At 46.4% G+C, this 20,429-nt stretch overlaps 1 protein-coding gene across 1 annotated transcript in view; it reads left to right on the forward strand.

The window, feature by feature from the left end:
* The window catches only part of EEPD1 (endonuclease/exonuclease/phosphatase family domain containing 1), a 153,249-nt gene that overhangs the window by 117,030 nt on the left and 15,790 nt on the right, over positions 1–20,429 (forward strand). Inside the window, exon 3 of the mRNA XM_038762007.1 lies at positions 17,528–17,638. Within this exon, the coding sequence (XP_038617935.1) occupies positions 17,528–17,638 (111 nt within the window). The remainder of the gene's footprint in view (positions 1–17,527; positions 17,639–20,429) is intronic.

Raw genomic sequence — 20,429 nt, forward strand, 5'->3', positions numbered from 1 at the left:
CAGTAATCCAGTTGGGATAGGATGAGTGATTGTACTAACGTGGCAACGATTTGGATGGAGAGGGAAAGGCGGATCTTGGAGATGTTGTGAAGGTGAGACCGGCAGGCTTTGGTGACGGATTGGTTATGTGGTTTGAATGAGAGAGTGGAGTCAAGGATGACACCAAGGTTGCGGGCTTGTGAGACGGAAAGGGTGGCTGTGCCATCCACAGTGGTGGGAAAGTCAGGGAGAGGATGGGGATTGGCAGGGAAGATCATGAGCTCCGTTTTGGGCGTGTTGAGTTTTAGGTCATGGGAGGACATCCAAGTAGAGATGTCCTGAAGGCAGGAGGAGATGCGAGCCTGGAGGGAGGGAGAGAGAAAAGGGGAGGAGATGTAGATTTGGGTATCATCTGCGTAGAGATGATAGTTGAAGCCGTGGGAGAGAATGAGTTCACCGAGGGAATGAGTGTGGATGGAGAACAGAAGGGGATCAAGAACGAGGAATCCCTCCAGTTAGGGTAAGGGAGGGGGAGGAAGAGCCCGCCAAGTGAATGGCCAGAGAGATAAGAGGGGAAGCAGGAGAGGACAGAGTCAGTGAAGCCAAGATTGGATAATATATCAAAGAGAAGGGGATGTTCGACAGTGTCAGAGACAGCTGAAAGGTCGAGGAGGATTAGGATGCTCGTACACTTCGCTTCTCTAATGCCAACCTACTCATTGTACCTCCATCTCATCTATCTTGCTGCTGATCTCTTGCCCATTTCCCGTGTTTGGCCCGGAACATCCTCCCTCTTCATAACCGACAAACGATTACTCGCCCCACCTTCAAAGCCTTGCTGCTCCAAGCATCTCCTCCAAGCCCACATTTCCTCTTCTCCCACTCCCCTGACTTGACCTTGCACTGGGATTTGCTCCCTTTATTCATCCCTCCCTTAACTCTACAGCACTAATGTACCTCTCTGTAATTCATTTATTTATATTAATGTCTGTCTCGTCCCTTCGACTGTAATGAGCGGGGAATGTGTCTACCAACTCTTATTATATTGGACTTTCCCAAGCATTTGGTCCAGTGCCCTGTACACAATCAGCATTCAATAAATATGGTTGATTGACTAATGGGCAGAGCACTGCACTAAGTGCTTGGGAGAGAGTGAGTAGACATGATCTCTGCCCTCAAAGAGTTTACAAGCTATCGTGGGCGGGGGGGGGGGGGAGTCAGACACTGAAATAAATTGCAGGTAGAAGGAAACAATAACGTAAAAAGATCTGTACATAAGTGCAGCTGGGTAGAGGTCCGTGGTGTGGGTACCCTAGAGTTTAGATGATGCGGAAGAGGAAATTATGGGGGAAGAGGAGGGATAAATCAAGATGGCCTCCAGGAGAAGATGTCATTTCAGAAGGACTTAATATAATGACACGGTTCACCTTACATAAGGTGAACTTTTTCTCAGTAGCAGTAGCATTAGCATTCATTGAGCATCTCTTAGTAGTAGCAGCAGTAGTTATAGTAGCAATAATGGCATTTATTTAGCACTCTCTTGGAGTGGTATACTGTATTGGAGAAGCAGTGTGGCTCAGTGGAAAGAGCCTGGGCTTTGGAGTCAGAGGTCATGGGTTCAAATCCTGGCTCTGCCACTTGTCAGCTGTGTGACTTTGGGCAAGTCACTTGACTTCTCTGTGCCTCAGTTGCCTGATCTGTAAAATGGGGATGAAGACTGTGAGCCCCACATGGGACAACCTGATCTCCTTGTAACCTCCCCAGCGTTTAGAACAGTGTTTTGCACAAAGTAAGCGCTTAATAAATGCCACCATCAGCACCATCATCATCATCATTATTAGGCACTTGAGAAGTGTATGTAGTTGCCCTTTGTACTCAAAGAAGACACCACCAATGGGGAAGTTCACCTGTCAACCGATAGATAATAATAATAATGGCATTTATTAAGCGCTTACTATGTGCAAAGCACTGTTCTTGGGCATGGGGAGGTTACAAGGTGACCAGGTTGTCCCACGGGGGGCTCACAGTCTTCATCCCCATTTTCCAGATGAGGTGACTGAGGCACAGGGAAGTAAAGTGACTTGCCCAAAGTGACACAGCTGCCAATTGTTGGAGCCGGGATTTGAACCCATGACCTCTGACTTCAAAGCTCGGGCTCTTTCCACTGAGCCACGCTGCTTCCCCAAAAGGATAGATCAATGGTATTCATTGAGAACTTACTTTGTGCAGAGCACTGTACTAAGCACTTGGGAGAGTACATTATAACAGAGTTGATAGACACACTCCCTGCCAACAATGAGTTTACAGTTTACCGGGGGAGATGAATCAATCAATGGTATTCATTGAGTGCTTACTGTGTGCAGAGCACTGTACTAAGTGCTTGGGAGAGTACGGTCTAACACAGTTGGTGGATGCGTTCCCTGCCCACACAAAGCTTACTAAGTGCTTATATGGAGAAGCAGAGAAGCAGCGTGGCCTAGTGGATAGAGTCCGGGCCTGAGTCAGAAGGAACTGGGTTCTCATCTTGGCTCTGCTAGTTGCCTGCTGTGTGACCTTGGACAAGTCACTGAACTTCTCTATGCTCTCCACTAGGCCTCCCTAAACATCCTTTAAGTACCACAACCTCAGGGTTGTGCCTATGATGGATGACCTCTACTCCTTAGGGCTCCAGAGACAGTGTGGCCCCTCCTCTGGAGAGAGGAGAGGTTTGTAGAACCACAGGCCCCTCGGCCACAAGAGCTGCTCCACGTGACCGCTACTCCAATGAACAAGAGGGAAAATAACCCCTCTCACATCCCCCTTCCCATCTTCTACTTTTCATCCAAGCCTCTTTCCAGCCCCCTCCCCACCTTTCTTCCGGGAGTCACTGAGGACTCGGGCTGGAGGGGGTGATATATATGTATATATGTAGATAGATAGATAGACAGATAGATACATAGATAGATAGATAGATAGATAGATGATAGATAGATAGATAGATGGGTGCATATATATATAGAGAGAGATATATATGTATATATATGTATATGTGTGTGCATATATGTATATATGTATATATGTGTATATATGTATATATGTATGTATATATGTATATATGTTTGTACGTATTTATGACCATTTATTTATTTATTTTATTTGTACATATTTATTCTATTCATTTGATTTTGTTAAGATGTTTTGTTTTGTTCCCTTTCTCCCCCTTCTAGACTGTGAGCCCACTGTTGGGAAGGGACCATCTCTCTAGGTTGCCAACTTGGACTTCCCAAGCGCTTAGTACAGTGCTCTGCACACAGTAAGCACTCAATAAATACGACTGAATGAACGAATGAATGAATGAGAGGGAGCCTAAAATGATTACTGTGACCAAGCCTTCATTCAAATCCTTACACTCTACCGTTTTCCCCATCTGTAATCTATTTTAATGCCTGTCTTCGCTGTAGACCCTCAGCTCTTTGTGGGCAGGGATGGCATCTACCAACTCTGTTGTAGTGTACATTCCCAAGTGCTTAGTAAAGTGCTCTGCACACAGTAAGCGCTCAATAAATACGATTGAATGAATGAATGAATGAGAGGGAGCCTAAAATGATTATTGTGGCCAAGCCTTCATTCAAATCCTTACACTCTACCGTTTTCCCCATCTGTAATCTGTTTTAATGCCTGTCTTCCCTGCAGACCCTCAGCTCTTTGTGGGCAGGGATGGCATCTACCAACTCTGTTATATTGTACTCTCCCAAGCGCTTAGTACAGTGCTCTGCACACAATAAACGCTCAGTAAATACCATTGATTGATTGATTTTTTGGCCTGTGCTTGGGAAGCTCCCTCCACCTCAACAGGCAGGGAAGGCACAAGATTCCTGACCTGCCTGACTGTCTGTTCTGGCCCCTGCTTCAGATTAAACCCTGAGGCAAAGCTACTCATTCGCAGCTCTGGGACAGCAGCGTCTGTTCGAAGGGAAAGCTTCCACTGAATGAATTTTCCGTCATTAACAAATGCAGCTTGGGCACTCCCTCTCCTTCTCCGTGCCAGCCGTATTGCTGCTTGCTCAGCTGCTGACGGCCCTGAAAATGCATTAAAGGACTCTGTGGTTCCCAATACGATACAATAGAATTTTTATTTTCCTGCCAAGTAATGTGATCCACAGTTCTGGCAACTGGCCTGTTTCCCTCTCGATAATCCCTCCTGGAAAATGTTAGTCACGGTGGGTATCAACTGGGACACACGCAGCGTTTGCTGGAGCTAATGTGTATTGTGTAGCTTAGAGTGTAAGTCCCTTGGAGGTAGGGATCGTAATGACTACCTCTTTTGTTCCCTCTGTTTTACTCTTCCAAGCGTTTAGCTGAGTGCTCTGCATAGAGCAAGCTCTCAGTCCACACCATTGGTTGATTGTCCATTAGCTATGTTAAATATGGGAACAGCTATTGAGATTTAACAATAAAAATGTGTGTGTTGGTGTGTTTGTGTGCGTGTGTGTGTGAATGTGCACCTTCACTGGAACACTAGATGAGGGAAGGGTTCATTCATTCATTCATTCAATCGTATTTATTGAACGCTCACTGTGTGCAGAGCACTGTACTAAGCGCTTGGGGAGTACAAATTGGAAACATATAGAGACGGTCCCTACCCAACAACGGGCTCACATGGGACTGTGTTAAGCATTGCGGTAGATGCAAGTAATCCCATCAGATGCCGTCCCCATTCTCCCACAGAGCTTACAATATTACATTTACATGGTAATATTAGTATTACATGGTAATGTTTGCCATTTTACAGATGGTAAAACTGTTTTCCGGAAAGGTTAAGTGACTCAAGGTCACCTGGCAGGCCAGCGTTAGTTCTGACACCGACTCCCAGTCGCCAGGTATCAATCATCAATCAGTCAATCAATTGATGGTATTTGTTGAGTGCTTCTTATGTGCCGAGCACTGTATTAACTGTCTGGGAGAGGACTGAACGATAGAGGTAATAGACTTGATACCTAATAATAAACTAATGAAGTATTAGTTATTAAACTATTCAGCTAATACTAATTCAGTCCTTATCTCCCCACTCCTCAAAAAGCCCAGTGGTTGTCCATGCACCTCTACATTAAACAGAAATTCTTCACCATAGGCTTTAAAGTGCTCAATCAGTTCTCTCCCTCCTACCTTACATTGCTGATTTCATCTTACAACCCAGCTCACATGCTTCACTCCTCTAATGCCAGCCTAGTCACTGTACCTTGATATCATCTATCCTGCCACAGACCTCCTGGTCACTTTCTTCCTTGGGCCTGGAACTCCTTCCCGCTTGGCGAACAGTCAGCCTACACGTCAGGCAAAGACTCCTCACTCTCGGCTTCAAGGCTGTCCACCACCTCGCCCCCTCCTACCTCACCTCCCTTCTCTCCTTCTCCAGCCCAGGCTGCAGCCTCCGCTTCTCTGCTGCTAACCTCCTCACCGGGCCTCGTTCTCGCCCGTCCCGCCATCGACCCCCGGCCCACATCCTCCCCCTGGCCCGGAATGCCCTCCCTCCGCACATCCACCAAGCTAACTCTTTTCCTCCCTTCAAAACCCTACTGAGAGCTCACCTCCTTCAGGAGGCCTTCCCAGACTGAACCCACTCTTTCCTCTCCCCCTCCCCATCCCCCCGCCCTACTTCCTTCCCCTCCCCATAGCACCTATATATATGTTTGTACAGATTCATTACTCTATTTTACTTGTACATATTTACTATTCTATTTATTTTGTTAATGATATGCATCTAGCTTTACTTCTATTTATTCTGATGACTTGACACCTGTCCACATGTTTTGTTTTGTTGTCCGTCTCCCCCTTCTAATCAATCAATCAATCATATTTATTGAGCACTTACTGTGTGCAGAGCACTGTACTAAGCGCTTGGGAAGTACAAGTTGGCAACATATAGAGACAGTCTCTACCCAACAGTGGGCTCACAGTCTAGAACGGGGAGACAGGGAACAAAACTAAACATATTAACAAAATGAAATAAATAGAATAGATATGTACAAGTAAAATAAATAAATAAATAGAGTAATAAATATGTACAAGCATATATACATATATACAGGTAGACTGTGAGCCCCTTGTTGGGTAGGGACTGTCTCCATATGTTGCCGACTTGTACTTCCCAAGCGCTTAGTACAGTGCTCTGCACACAGCAAGCACTCAATAAATACGATTGAATGAATGATGAATGAATGAACAGATCACCTCTTTCTCCACCTTCAAAACCCTCCTAAAATTACATCTCCTCCAAGAGGCCCTCCCAGCCTAAGTCTCTTTCATCCCTATCCACCCTCCCCTCCTGCATTGCCTATGTACTTAGTTATGTACATTTTAAGCACTCTGATACTCACCCCAGGCCCATAGTGCTTATACCTTACTATTTCCCCTATCCCTAAAGTATTTTATTGTATGTCTCCCCCTGTAGATTGTAAATTCATTCACTCATTCAATCATCTATATTGAGCACTTATTGTCTCCCCCCTTAGACTGTAAGCTCATTCATTCTTTCAATCGTATAAACTGAGCGCTTAGTGGATGCAGAGCACTGTACTAAGCACTTGGGAGAGTACAATACTACAGTGAACAGAAACATTCTAGACTGTGAGCCCGTTGTTGGGTAGGGACCATCTCTATTTGTTGCCAAGTTGTACCTCCCAAGCGCTTAGTACAATGCTCTGCACACAGTAAGCGCTCAATAAATACGATTGAATGAATAAACAGAAACAATCCCTGCCCACCTGCCTGAGGGGAAGACAGACATTGATCTAAGTAAATAATCTGTACATAAGTGCCGGGGGGCTGAGAGCTGGGCAACGAATAAAGAGAGTAAATCAAGGTGACACAGAAGGGAGTGGTAGAAGAGGAAAGGAAGGCTTAGTCAGGGAAGGTAGCTTGGAGGAGATGTGCCTTAAATAAGACTAGGTGAGACAGATGAAATCGAGGTACAGTGAGACGGTTGCTATCAGAAGAGCAAAGTGTGTGGGCTCGGTTGTAATAGGAGAGTAGTGAGGTAATTGAGTGTTTTAAAGCCAATGGTGAAAAAGGTTTTGTTTGATGCAAAGATGGATGGGCAACCACTTGAGTTTCTTGAGGAGTGGGGAAACATGACCTGAACATTTCTGTGGAAAAATGATGGGCAGTAGAGACTGGAGTGGGGAGAGACAGGAGGCAGGGAGGTCGGCCAAGAGGCTGATACAGTAATCAAGGTGGGATAAGATAAGTGACTGGATTAATGTGGTAGCAGTTTGGATGGAGAAGAAAGGGTGGATTTTAGTGGTGTTGTGAAGGTAGAACCAACAGGATGGACTGAATATTCATTCATTCATTCAATCGTATTTATTGAGCACTTACTGTGTGCAGAGCACTGTACTAAGAACATAGAGTTGAGTGAGAGAGAGGAGTCAAGGCAAATAATAATAATAATGATGGCATTTCTTAAGCGCTTACTATGTGCAAAGCAGTTCTAAGTGCTGGGGAGGATACAAGGTGATCAGGTTGCCCCACGTGGGGCTCACAGTCTTAATCCGCATTTAACAGATGAAGTAACTGAGGCACAGAGAAGTTAAGTGAGTTGCCCAAAGTCACACAGCTGACAATTGGCGGAGCTGGGATTTGAACCCTCAACCCTCAACCTCAACGCTAATGCCAAAGTTGTGGGCTTTTGAGACAGGGAGGATGGTGGTCCCATCTACAGTGTTAGGGAAGTCAAGGGGAAGGCAGGGTTAAGTTGGGAAGATAAGAAGTTCTGTTTCAGATGCATTATGTATGAGGTGATGGGAGGACATCCAGTTAGAGATGTCTTGAAGGCGGGAGGAAATGTGAGACTGCAGAGAGGGAGAGAGATTCGGGCTGGCGATGTAGATTTTAGTATCATCCACGTAGAGGTGGAAGTTGAAGCCGTGGGAGTGAATGAGTTCTCCAAGGGAGTGAGTGTAGATGGAGACTAGAAGGGGATATGGCAATATGTTGCCAACTTGTACTTCCCAAGCGCTTAGTACAGTGCTCTGCACACAGTAAGCGCTCAATAAATACGATTGATTGATTGACCCAGAACTGAACCTTGAGGAACCCCCACAGTTAGGGGGTGGGAGGCAGAGGAGAAGCCCACAAAAGAGACTGAGAATGAGCAGCCAGAGAAATAGGAGGAGAACCAGGAGAGGACAGTATCAGTGAAGCCGAGGTTGGATAATTCATCCATTCAGTCATATTTATTGAGTGCTTACTGTGTGCAGAGCACTGTACTGAGTGCTTGGGAAGTACAAATCAGCAACATATTGAGACAGTCCCTACCCAACAGCGGGCTCACAGTCTAGAAGGGGGAGACAGACCACAAAGCAAAACGAGTGTACCATCAGAATAAATAGAATTATAGCTATATTCACACCATTAATAAAATAGAGTAGAAAATATGTACAAATATATACAAGTGATGTGGGGAGGGGAAGGGGGATGATGTTTTTAGGAAGAGGGGGTGGTCAACAGTGTCTAAGGCAGCTGAGAGTTCAAAGAGGATTAGGATGGTGTAGAGGACATTGGATTTGGCAAGAAGGAGATCATTGGTGACCAGTTTCTGTAAGAGCAGTTTCTGTGGCATGAAGGGAACGAAGACAGATTGGAAGGGGTCAGGGAGAGAATTGGAGGTGAGGAACTTGAGACACTACGTGTAGACTACTCTCTCAAGGATTTTGGAGAGGAATGGTAGGAGGGAGATGGGGTAATAATTTGAGGGAGCTGCGAGGTCACGGGAGGGTTTTTTTATGATAGGAGGGACATGAGCCTGTTTGAAAGCAGTGGGGAAGAAGCCACTGGAGAGTCAACAGTCGAAATAGTAATTAGGGAGGAAAGAAAGGATTTTGATAAGGTATGAAGGAACGGAGTTGAATGTGCTGGTGGAGGGGGTGGATTCTGAGAGAAGGCAGGAGATCTCTTCTAGAGATCGGGAAAGATGGGAGAGTTGAAGAAGGGGCAGGATGGGGGGACTGAGGAGGGTCAGGGGAAATTTGGGGGAGATCACTCCTAATATTGTCAATTTTCTTAAGAAAGTAGGTGGTCAGGTCATTAACAAGGGGTTTGAGGAGGGAGCAAGAGTTCACTCTCTCGATCTGTTGTCTGGCTTTCTGTTATTGGCGCTCCAATTATCTGGATCTTGCTTGCCCTTTCTGTTGATTTGTATGTTTTTCAGTCTTCTTTTGGGGTGTTTTCCTGATCCCCTTTTCCAGTTTAAGGTCCTTGAGGGCAGGGATCGTACACTTACCTCCAAGGACCCAAGATGAGGCCGAGTCCATACTGGTGGCCATAGGGGTGGGTAGAGATTGATAGGAATGACAATTCTCAGATCACTCACTCACTCAATCACATTTATTGAGCGCTTACTGTGTGCAGAGCACTGTACTAAGTGCTTGGGAAGTCCAAGTTGGCAACATATAGAGATGGTTCCTACCCAACAGCGGGCTCACCGTCTAGAAGGGGAGGACAGATGACAGGACAGAACATAGTAACAAAATAAAATAGAATGAATATGTACAAATGAAATAAATAGAGTAATAAATGTGTACAAACATATATACATATATACATATATACAGGTGCTGTGGGGAGGGGAAGGAGATAAGGTGGAGAAGGGGGAGAGGAAGGAGGGGGCTCAGTCTGGGATTAGCCGATCAACGAAGAGCAGAAGTAGGTCAGTCAATCAACGGTATTTATCGAGCGCTTGCTGTGTGTGTGCGGAGCATGGCATGGCTTAGTGGAAGGAGCCCGGGCTTTGGAGTCAGAGGTCATGGGTTCAAATCCCAGCTCCACCACTTGTCAGCCGTGTGACCTTGGGAAAGCCACTTCACTTCTCTGGGCCTCAGTTCCCTCATCTGGAAAATGGGGATGAAGACTGTGAGCCATCTGTGGGACAACCTCATCACCTTGTAACCTCCCCAGCGCTTAGAACATAGTAAGCACTCAACAAATGCCATCATTATCATTATCGGGAGAGTACGACGATGCAACAATAGAACGGACGCATTCCCGGCCCAGGACGACCTTACAGTCTAAGGGTAGTCTAGTGGATAGGACCCGGGGTCCGGGAGTCAGAAGGACCTGGGTTCTCATTCCGGCTCTGCTGCTTGTCTGCCTTGTGATCTTGGGCAAGTCACTTCACTTCTCTGGGCCTCAGTCCCTTCATCTGCAAAATGGGGACTAAAGCTGTGAGCCCCATGTGGGACAGGGATGGACAGAGACTGTGTCCAACCTGATCAGCTTGTATCTTCTAGACTGTGGACACGTTGTTGGGTTGGGACCGTCTCTACACTCCAACAAGTGCATTCCAGTTTGAATTCCCATGAACTACAGATTTAGTACTCTATTTATTTTACTTGTACATATTTACTATTCTACTTATTTTGTTAATGACGTGCATCTGGCTTTACTTCTATTTATTCTGGTGACTTGACACCTGTCCACGTGTTTTGTTTTGTTGTCTGTCTCCCTCTTCTAGACTGTGAGCCCGTTGTTGGGTAGGGACCATCTCTTTATGTTACCAACGTGGACTTCCCAAGCGCTTGGCACAGTGCTGTGCACACAGTAAGCGCTCAATAAATACGATTGAATGAATGAATGAAGTGCATTTGTTAAATGCCCTGGGAGCATTCATTCATTCAATCATATTTATTGAGCACTTACTGTGTGCAGAGCACTGTACTAAGCGCTTGGGAAGTACAAGTTGGCAACATATGCACAGAGCACAGAGCACAGAGAACACACAGAGGTGAAACCCTTATTAATCGATCAAATATATTTACTGAGCTCTTACCTTGTACAGAGTACTGTACTACCTGCTCATGAAAGTAGTGTAGAGTAATCAATAAATCAATCAAATTTATTGAGTGCTTACTGTGTGCACAGCACAGCACTAAGTGCTTGGGAGATTCATTCATTCATTCAATCGTATTTATTGAGCGCTAACTGTGTGCAGAGCACTGCACTAAGCGCTTGGGAAGTACAAGTTGGCAACATATGCACAGAACACAGAGCACAGAGAAGACACAGAGGTGAAACCCTTATTAATCGATCAATTATATTTACTGAGCTCTTACCTTGTACAGAGCACTGTACTAACTGCTCATGAAAGTACTGTAGAGTAATCAATAAATCAGTCAAATTTATTGAATGCTTACTGTGTGCCCAGCGCAGCATTAAGTGCTTGGGAGATTCATTCATTCATTCAATCGTATTTATTGAGCGCTTACTGTGTGCAGAGCACTGTACTAAGCGCTTGGGAAGTACAAGTTGGCAACATATGGTAGACATGGTCCCTGCAGTCAAGGACCTGACAGTCCAGAGGAGGAGATTGACATTCAAATAAATTACAGGTAATCCTAGTGAATTATGATGTCATCTTTTTTCATTGAGGCAGCTACTTCCCTCTAGACTGTAACCTCCTTGTGGGCAGGGAACAGGTCTACTAACTCTGATGCCTCTTCACTGGCTTTGTTTTGTTTGGTTGTCTGACTCCCCCCTTCTAGACTTTGAGCCTGTTGGGTAGCGATTGTCTCTGTTGCTGAATTGTACTTTCCAAGCGCTTAGTACAGTGCCCTGCACACAGTAAGCGCTCAATAAAGCGCTGGCTGTGGGGTGTTTAGAGGATAGTTTCTGAGGTATTTTTGGTGCGTATCATCTCTTGATTCAAACAGACCTTCGGGGATAAAATAAATGCTACTCTGGATGAGCTGGTCCGGAAAGCGGGCAATCAGCAGCCTCCGGACATTTTCTTCTCAAACCACTGAGCTCAATCACTCTCAGAAAACTAAACAACCCCACAACTTTCATAACAATAATAATAATTAATAATGGTAATGGTTAAGCATTTACTATATGCCATGCACTGTTCTAAGCACTAGGGTATATTCAAGATAGTCAGGTCAGACTCAGTCCGTGTCCCACACAGGGCTCACAATCTAAGTAGGAAGCAGAATAGGTATTGACTCCCTATTTTGTGATGAAATTTTGGAGAAGCAGCGTGGCTCAGTGGAAAGAGCCCGGGCTTTGGAGTCAGAGGTCATGGGTTCAAATCCCGGCTCCACCACTTATCATTCATTCATTCAATCGTATTTATTGAGCGCTTACTGCTTGGGAAGTACAAGTTGGCAACATATAGAGACGGTCCCTACCCAACAGTGGGCTCACAGTCTAGAAGAGGGAGACAAACAAAACAAAACATGTGGCAGGTGTCAAGTCACCAAAATAAATAAAAATAAAGCTAGATACACATCATTAACAAAGTAAATAGAAGAGTAAATATGTACAAGTAAAATAAATAGAGTAATAAATCTGTAAAAACATATATACAGGTGCTGTGGGGAGGGGAAGGAGGTAGGGTGGGGGGATGGGGAGGAGGAGAGGAAAAAGGGGTCAGCTGTGTGACTTTGGGCAAGTCACTCAACTTCTCTGTGCCTCAGTTACCTGATCTGTAAAATGGGAATTAAGACTGTGAGCCCCACGTGGGACAACTTGATTACCTTGTAGATACCCTAGTGCTTAGGACAGTGCTTGGCACATAGTAAGTGCTTAACAAATACCATTATCATTATTATTATCATGTGGCAGAGCAAGGATTAAAACCCAGGTCTTCTGACTGACCAGGCCCATGCTATTTCCAATAGACCACACTGGTCTTCTAAACACCTAACTGAATGTCAGTGGGTTTAGATGAACCACCACCTTATTGAGTGTTTTTACTTTCTGGATGAAAATGACCTGCATTAGTTTTACGGTAAAGAAGGTTTATGTTTCTGCCACTAATAGTAATTACAGTAACTGTTGTACTTGCCAAGTGTGCCAGCCACTGTACCAAGTGCTGGGGTAGATGCAGTATTATCAGGTTGGGCACAATCCCTGTACCTTCTGCAGCTTCAGATACACATTCATTCATTCATTCAATCGTATTTATTGAGTGCTTACTGTGTGCAGAGCACTGTACTAAGCGCTTGGGAAGTATAAGTTGGCAACATAATCCCTGTCCCATCTGCAGCTTCAGGCAGGCAGGTTCTACCTTCACATCTCTAAATTCTGCCTTTTCCTCTCCATCCAAACTTCTATCACATCGATCTCTGCACTTAAACTATCCTGTCTTGTATCAACCTCCTCAGTGATCTTCCTGCTTCCTGCCCCTCCCCACTCTGATCCATACTTCAGTCTGCTGCCCAGATCATTTTTCTTAAAAAAAATGTTCAGTCCACATCTCGCCACTCATCACAAACCTCCGGTGTTGTTCATCTTCATCGTAGAATGTCTCCTTACCATCAACTTTGAAGCGCTCCATCACCTTGCTCCCTCCTTATCTTACCTCCTTGATTTTCTGCTACAACGCAGTCCATATACTTGACTCCTCTAATGTCAGCTTGCTCATTCTTACCTATCTCATCACCAACCGCTTGCCCACATTCTCTCTCTGGTGTGGAACTCCCTATGCCTTCATATAATAATACTAATAATAGTAATAATGATAATAATGGCATTTATTAAGTGCTTACTACGTACAAAGCACTGATCTAAGCACTGGGGAGATACAAGGTAATCAGGTTGTCCCACGTGGGGCTCACAGTCTTAATCCCCATTTTACAGATGAGGGAACTGAGGCTCAGAGAAGTTAAGTGACTTGCCCAAGGTCACACAGCAGACATGTGGTGGAGCGGAATTCGAACCCATGACCTCTGACTCCCAAGGCCGGGCTCTTTCCACTGAGCCACGCTGCTTCATATCTGACGGATCACCACTCTGCCCACTTTCAAAGCCTTATTAAAACCACATCTCCTTTAAGAGACCTTTCTCGACTAAGCATCCCTGTCCTCTGTGTTACCTTTGCGCTTGGCTATTTACTTTTTAAGCACTTGATATTCACCCCACTCTCAGCTTCACAACAGTTTTGAATATTTACCGTAATATCTGTCTCCCCCTCGAGACAGTAAGCTCCTTGTGTGATGGGAGTATTGCACTCTCCCAAGTCTCTGCACACAGTAAGTGCTTCATCAATACTATTGATTGATTGACTGAGGCAAGCAGGGAGGTAGGTAGGCAGGTAGGTAGACTGGCAGGGAGATAATCAGGAAGATAAGCAGTCAGAGAGGCAGGGGGACACGCGGGAACAGAAACAGGGTGACAGGCCTGTCTAAGGGCAGGCAGGGAGGCAGGCAAACAGACTAGGCATTGCTTACTCCTCTGGACTTGTCTCTGCCCCTCTCTAGTCATGGGTCAGGCCGGGGGAAGTAAGAAGTAATCAACTCGAAAAGGGAGCCTAAAAGTCACAAACGAATGCTGTGAACCCACAAATATGAACAAGAAAAATAAACAAGATCAGTTGTTACGAAGGAGGCTCGGAGTCCATTGTACTGCATTCCCGGGACAGTTCAGAGAAACTACTGTGCCCCTTTAGGAGCGTTTTGAGGAAACAGCAATCTGGTAGGGTGACCATGGGGCCGTTCTTGGCGCTGACGGGGGAGCTATTCAGCGCGCGGTTTCCATGGAGCTGACAGAGCAGTGTCCGTGCGTCAACCTGTTGAGTTCAGAAATATCTTTTGGCTGCCGCCAATGGGTCCCATTCCCTATGGCCGACAACCCCCAGAGAGATGACCGGAATGGCATGGGAGTATTCTAGACTGTGAGCCCACTGATGGGTAGGGACTGTCTCTATGTGTTGCCAACTTGTACTTCCCAAGTGCTTAGTACAGTGCTCCGCACACAGTAAGTGCTCAATAAATACGACTGAATGAATGAATGAAAAGGTGGAACCATCAATCATAGATTCAGGCTACCCATCCAATGCCCAGCCTCCTCTCCGGCCTCTCTGCCTCGAGGCTCTCCCTTCTCCAGTCCACACCTCACTCTGCTGCTTGGATCATTGTTCTCTCCCCCTTCTAGAGTGTGAGCCCGCTGTTGGGTAGGGACCGTCTCTATATGTTGCCAACTTGTACTTCCCAAGCGCTTAGTACAGTGCTCTGCACACAGTAAGTGCTAATGAAAGAATGAATGAATAAAACATCTTTCTGCAAATTAAGCGAGCTCCTAGACTTCCTTACCCATGTCCCACAGTGACCCATGGTATTTTTTTATGGTATTCGTTAAATGCTTACTAAGTGCCGAGCACTGTACTAAATTCTGGTATAGATAAAAGATAATCGGTTGGACACAGTCCAAGTCCCATATGGGGCTCAAAGTCTTAATCCTCACTTTCCAAATGAGGTAACTGAGGCACAGAGAAATGAAGTGACTTGCCAAGGTCAAACGGCAGATAAATGGCAGAGGTAGGAATAGAACCCAGGTCCTCTGACTTCCAGCCACTGCTCTTTCCACTAGGCCCAGGCCCTTTCAATCTAGTGGAGTTAGCACTGTCAGCGGGGGTGATTCAAGGGCACCGTGACCACAGTTTTTTTTATGGTATCTGTTTAATGCTTACTACGTACTAAGTGCTCTTATAGATAAAGGAAAATCAGGCTGGACCCAGTTCAAGTTCCACATGTGGCTTGATATCTTAATCCCCATTTTACAAATGAAGTAACTGAGGCACAGAGAAGTCCCCCCCACCTTACCTCCTTCCCTTCCCCACAGCACCTGTATATATGTATATATGTTTGTACATATTTATTACTCTGTTTATTTATTTATTTTACTTGTACATATCTATTCTATTTATTTTATTTTGTTAATATGTTTTGTTTTGTTGTCTGTCTCTGCCTTCTAGACTGTGAGCCCGCTGTTGGGTAGGGACCGTCTCCGTATGTTGCCAACTTGGACTTCCCAAGCGCTTAGTACAGTGCTCTGCACACAGTAAGCGCTCAATAAATACGATTGAATGAATGAATGAATGAAGTGAAGTGACTTGCCCCTCACACAGCAGAGGTAGGAATAGAACCCAGGTCCTCTGAGTCCTAGGCCCATGCTCTTTCCACTAGGCCCTTGCCATTTCAATGTGAAGCAGCGTGGCTCAGTGGAAAGAGCCCGGGTTTTGGAGTCAGAGGTCATGGATTCAAATCCCAGCTCCACCACCAGTCAGCTGTGTGACTTTGGGCAAGTCACTTAACTTCTCTGTGCCTCAGTTCCCTCATCTGTAAAATGGGGATGAAGACTGTGAGCCCCACGTGGGACAACCTGATCACCTTGTAACCTCCCCAGTGCTTAGAACAGTGCTTGGCACATAGTAAGCGCTTAATAAATACCATTATTATTATTATTTAGTGGAGTTAGCACTGTCCAGGGGGTACGGGGGGTGGGACACAAGGTCCAGGGGGGGCTCCAGGGCAAACGGAAACCTTCAGAGGGCTCCCTTCTTCCATGTCCACCTCAAGGACCTTGCAGTCATTGGCCGCAAGAAATTCAGGGTGGCGTCAGGCTTTATCTGAGAAATATTATTTCTTCTTCAGCTTTAGTCCTTGAGTTTCTCGACTTATCTCCAGACCCTGCCTTTTCTGCGCAGGTTGTGGCCAGAATTGCGGCGGTGATGGACAGTTTGCCTGGTCTTCCCTGCCACTGGGCCTAGGTGAGGGGCACTGCAGCTTAACATAATGAAAAGAGAGTGGACCTGGAGTCGGAGGGCCGGGGTTCTAATCCCGGCTCCATCACGTGCCTGCAAGTCATTTAACTTCTCTGTGCCTCAGTTTCCTCATCTGTGAAATGGGAATTGAATACCGGATCTCTCTACTGCTTAGACTTTGAGCCTCATGTGGGACAGGGACTGTGTCCAACTTTTTTATCTTCTATAATAATAATAATAATAATAATGATGGCATTTATTAAGCACTTACTATGTACAAAGCATTGTGTGCTGGGGAGGTTACAAGGTGATCAGGTTGTCCCATGGGGGGCTCACAGTCTTAATCCCCATTTTACAGATGAGGGAACCAAGGCACAGAGAAGTTAAGTGACTTGCCCAAAGTCACACAGCTGACAGTTGGCGGAGCCGGGATTTGAACCCATGACCTCTGACTCCAAAGCCTGGGCTCTTTCCACTGAGCCACGCTTAGTGCTTAGTACAGGGCTTGGTACATAGTGGGTTTTTAACAAATATCGCTATTATTATCATTGTTATTATTATCATTCACAGTCACTTGAAATTAGGTACAGTCATCTTGATTAACATGATTTATAACAGTCCTCTAGACTGTGAGGCAGGGAATGTGTCTACCAACTCTATTGTATTGGACTCAATCAAGGAATCAATCAGTGGTATTTATTGAGCACTTACTCTGTGCAGAGCCCTATACTACCACTCGTTAGAGTACAGTACAACAGTTAGCAGTCATGTTCCCTGTCCATAAAGAGCTTACCACGCGCTTAGTACATGGCTCTGCACACAGTACGCACTCAGTAAACACCACTGATTGATGATTAAGCATTTACTATGTGCAGAGCACTGCGCTAAGCATTTGGGAGGGTACAGTGAAGTTGGCTGGCACAATCCCTGCCCTCAAGGGACTTCCAATCTCCATCAGGTGGGTCTGTGAACAATTCTGTGCCTGTGACACAGAGACCGACTTGGTACCAGAGTTCTGATATGTCTTTGCAGTTCTGCACGGAGTTGAACCAGCCGACTCTGTCCAATATCCAGAGGTGGAAGCATCCTCGGGGATCCTGGAAGGCCGTGGTGTCCGAGAAGCCCTCGAGCTGGCGCTATAAGGTACATTCTCCGACGCCCTCGGTCCTCGGGAAGTTTGAGTCCTGCTCACTCCTCCCAAGGGCAGCCTTCCTTTCTCTTGGGCCGAATTCTCGGCCGCATTTGGAGCGGCCTTCCTTCTGACTTAAGAAAACCAGCTTTTTCTTGAAGCATGCTTTTCCCATCTTTCTAGATCAGAAGCAGTGGTCCTGCGTGGGAAGGAGGAGGGCAGGGTGTAAGGAGGAGGAATAGATTGGTCCGTAGCTAAAAATATTACGGAGTCCTGTCCCATGCCCAGACAACCCCCGAGCCTTGAGAGCACGTGCAGGCCAGGTTTGTGCACGTACCTCCATTTGTCAAGAATGCCAGCATAGTTCATTCTCTCCAGTCGCATTACAGGGAAACTCTTTCTGGACATTTACTTTCTGGACTGGGGGTGAACCCTGATGGGCCGCAGCAGCCTCCAGTCCCCATCAAGGTGGGACCCCATCAATCTCCGGGTTACCTAGTCTTCCAGTGTGGGGCCTGATCACTGGGAGCATCTATCGCACTAGACGCACTGCCCATCGTGTCGGGTGTTAGCTGACACAACTGCTCCATCTTTTTCAGCCTCTTTTATGTGACTGTACCCTGGCAGAGGCTAAGAGGGACGCCCACCCCACTGACACGCCCACCTTAGCATACCAACCCTGGCCAGTCTGAAGCCACTGTGGCCAGGCCAAAGCCGGGGGTCAGGATCAACCTAGGAATCGGTGTGGCTTAGTGGATAATGCACGGGCTTGGGAACTAGAGGATCTGGGTTCTAATTCTAGCTCCACCACTAGCCTGCTGTGCCATCTTGGGCAAGTCACTTCACTTCTCCATACGTCAGTTTCCTCAACTGCAAATTGGAGACTAAACTCCTGTACTCCCTCCTACTTAGACTGTGAGTTCTATGTGGGACAAGGACTGTATCAGGCCTGATGATGTTGTATTTACCCCAGCACTTAGAACAATGCTTGCCACATAGTACATGCTTAACAGATAAAATTAAAACCCCCCAACAAAACATAAAAATGTCTCTTTGAAGCCTCTCTGATGTCTGGAAGTGAGCACATTAAGGTGCAGGATGTGAGCTCCAACTTTCATGCTTGCTGCAAATCTACAGTGAAATCTGTGGCTTCTAGGTCTCCAACCTGTCAACTTTTGGTATTCTGTTAAAGTTGGAGCGATATGGGTTCTAATGCCGGCTCCGCCCCTTGTCCGTTGTGTGACTTCGGGCAAGCCATTTAACTTCTCTATGCTTCTGTTGCCTCATCTGTAAAATGGGGATTAAGACTGTGAGCCCCATGTGGAACATGGATTGTGTCCAAACTGATTAGCTTGGATGTTACCCCAGAGCTTAGTTGGTACAGTGTCTGGAATATAGTGAGCACTTAACAAATACCATTAAAATAAAATAAAATAAAAATGTAATACACCAGGACTCTCCCTTTCAATTATGCCTTTAGGTTGTTTGCTGCATTAAAGTTAGTGCTTTTCTGCAGGTGGTGAGCTGGAAGATCTACCCAGCAAGGATAGTTCATAAAAAAAAATTATATTGGTGAATCTAATTGCATTCTTTTGGAGAAGCAGCATGGCCTAGTGGGTAGAACACGGGCCTGGAAATCAGAAGGATCTGAGTTCTAATCCTGGCTCTGCCGCTTGTCTGCTGTGTGACTTTGGGTAGGCCACTTAACTTCTCTGTGCCTTAATTACCTGATCTGTAAAATAGGACATAGATGGGGCCCAACCTGATTCATTTGTATCTACCCCAGCACTTAGCCTGGGACACACAGTAAGGGCTTAACAAATACCACCAAAAAAAATCCAGATTTTAAGCGTCTTGCATTGGATTGAATGTACCCGTCAGGTAACTGGTGATCCCCCTCTGTCCTCAGGCTCCGAGAAAGACCAGGGATTTTACTCGGCTCTGACATGACCAGAATGGGGAGAACCAACAGGCCTTCACTCCTTCTCCCCACCTGCCTCCCTCCCCAGCTGTTGGAGCTCAGTTGGCCACCTGCAGATAGGGTATCCATCCAGGCTTCCCTGGGGCCCCCTCTGCCTTCCCGTGGGAGAGGGGAGCTTCTCTGTGACGGATCTGTTGCCCTTCCCAGGGTCAAAGCTCATCGGTCCAGACTCCCCCGTCTTGGCTGCCCCCAGCAAGTGTGCTGGTGGCAGTCGATTTGTTTGGAATTTGCCTGGCCCCTACATGTTAGAGATGCAGAAGCTGAGGAGCTATGCAAGAATCTGCAGCTGCTCTGTGCTAGGCCCAACTGAGTGGACAGGGCTGGTAGCTTTAAATGACATTTTCAGAGTCTTATCTTTCCTTAGCTCAGAGACTGGGGGGGATGCTGGGAGCGGGTTGAGGAAAGGGCCTCTCTTCTCCTGCTCTCTCCCTTCAGCTCCCAGCCTCCCCCCGTGTCCAGGGGGACCTGTAAGAGTCTTTGAGATCCAGGTCTGGGGGGTGGACAGTTTAAGAATGAAGCTAAAACACAGCCATCAAGATGAAGCAGCAGGGCAGTGACCACCCCACCGCTGGCCAGGCCCCAGCAGAGTGGGCAGGCCCCAACTTCAGGCTCCTCTCTCCCTGCCCAGGACCTGGGGCTTCAGAAACCATGTGGAGCAGCAAAGCTTTTCAGAGGAGGCACTGGTGGGGGCTGGCAGCGGAGCAGCAAACATCCACCCCCAGAGGGATGTGTCCCGTCATCTGCTCCCAGCCAGGCTGGGACCGGTCTTGGTTCTAAAGTGGCTGGCCAGGGACCCCTCCATACTCTTCAGACTCCCCATGGCC

This window comes from Tachyglossus aculeatus, chromosome 2 (genome assembly GCF_015852505.1).
Source record: "Tachyglossus aculeatus isolate mTacAcu1 chromosome 2, mTacAcu1.pri, whole genome shotgun sequence".
Lineage (NCBI taxonomy): Eukaryota > Metazoa > Chordata > Mammalia > Monotremata > Tachyglossidae > Tachyglossus > Tachyglossus aculeatus.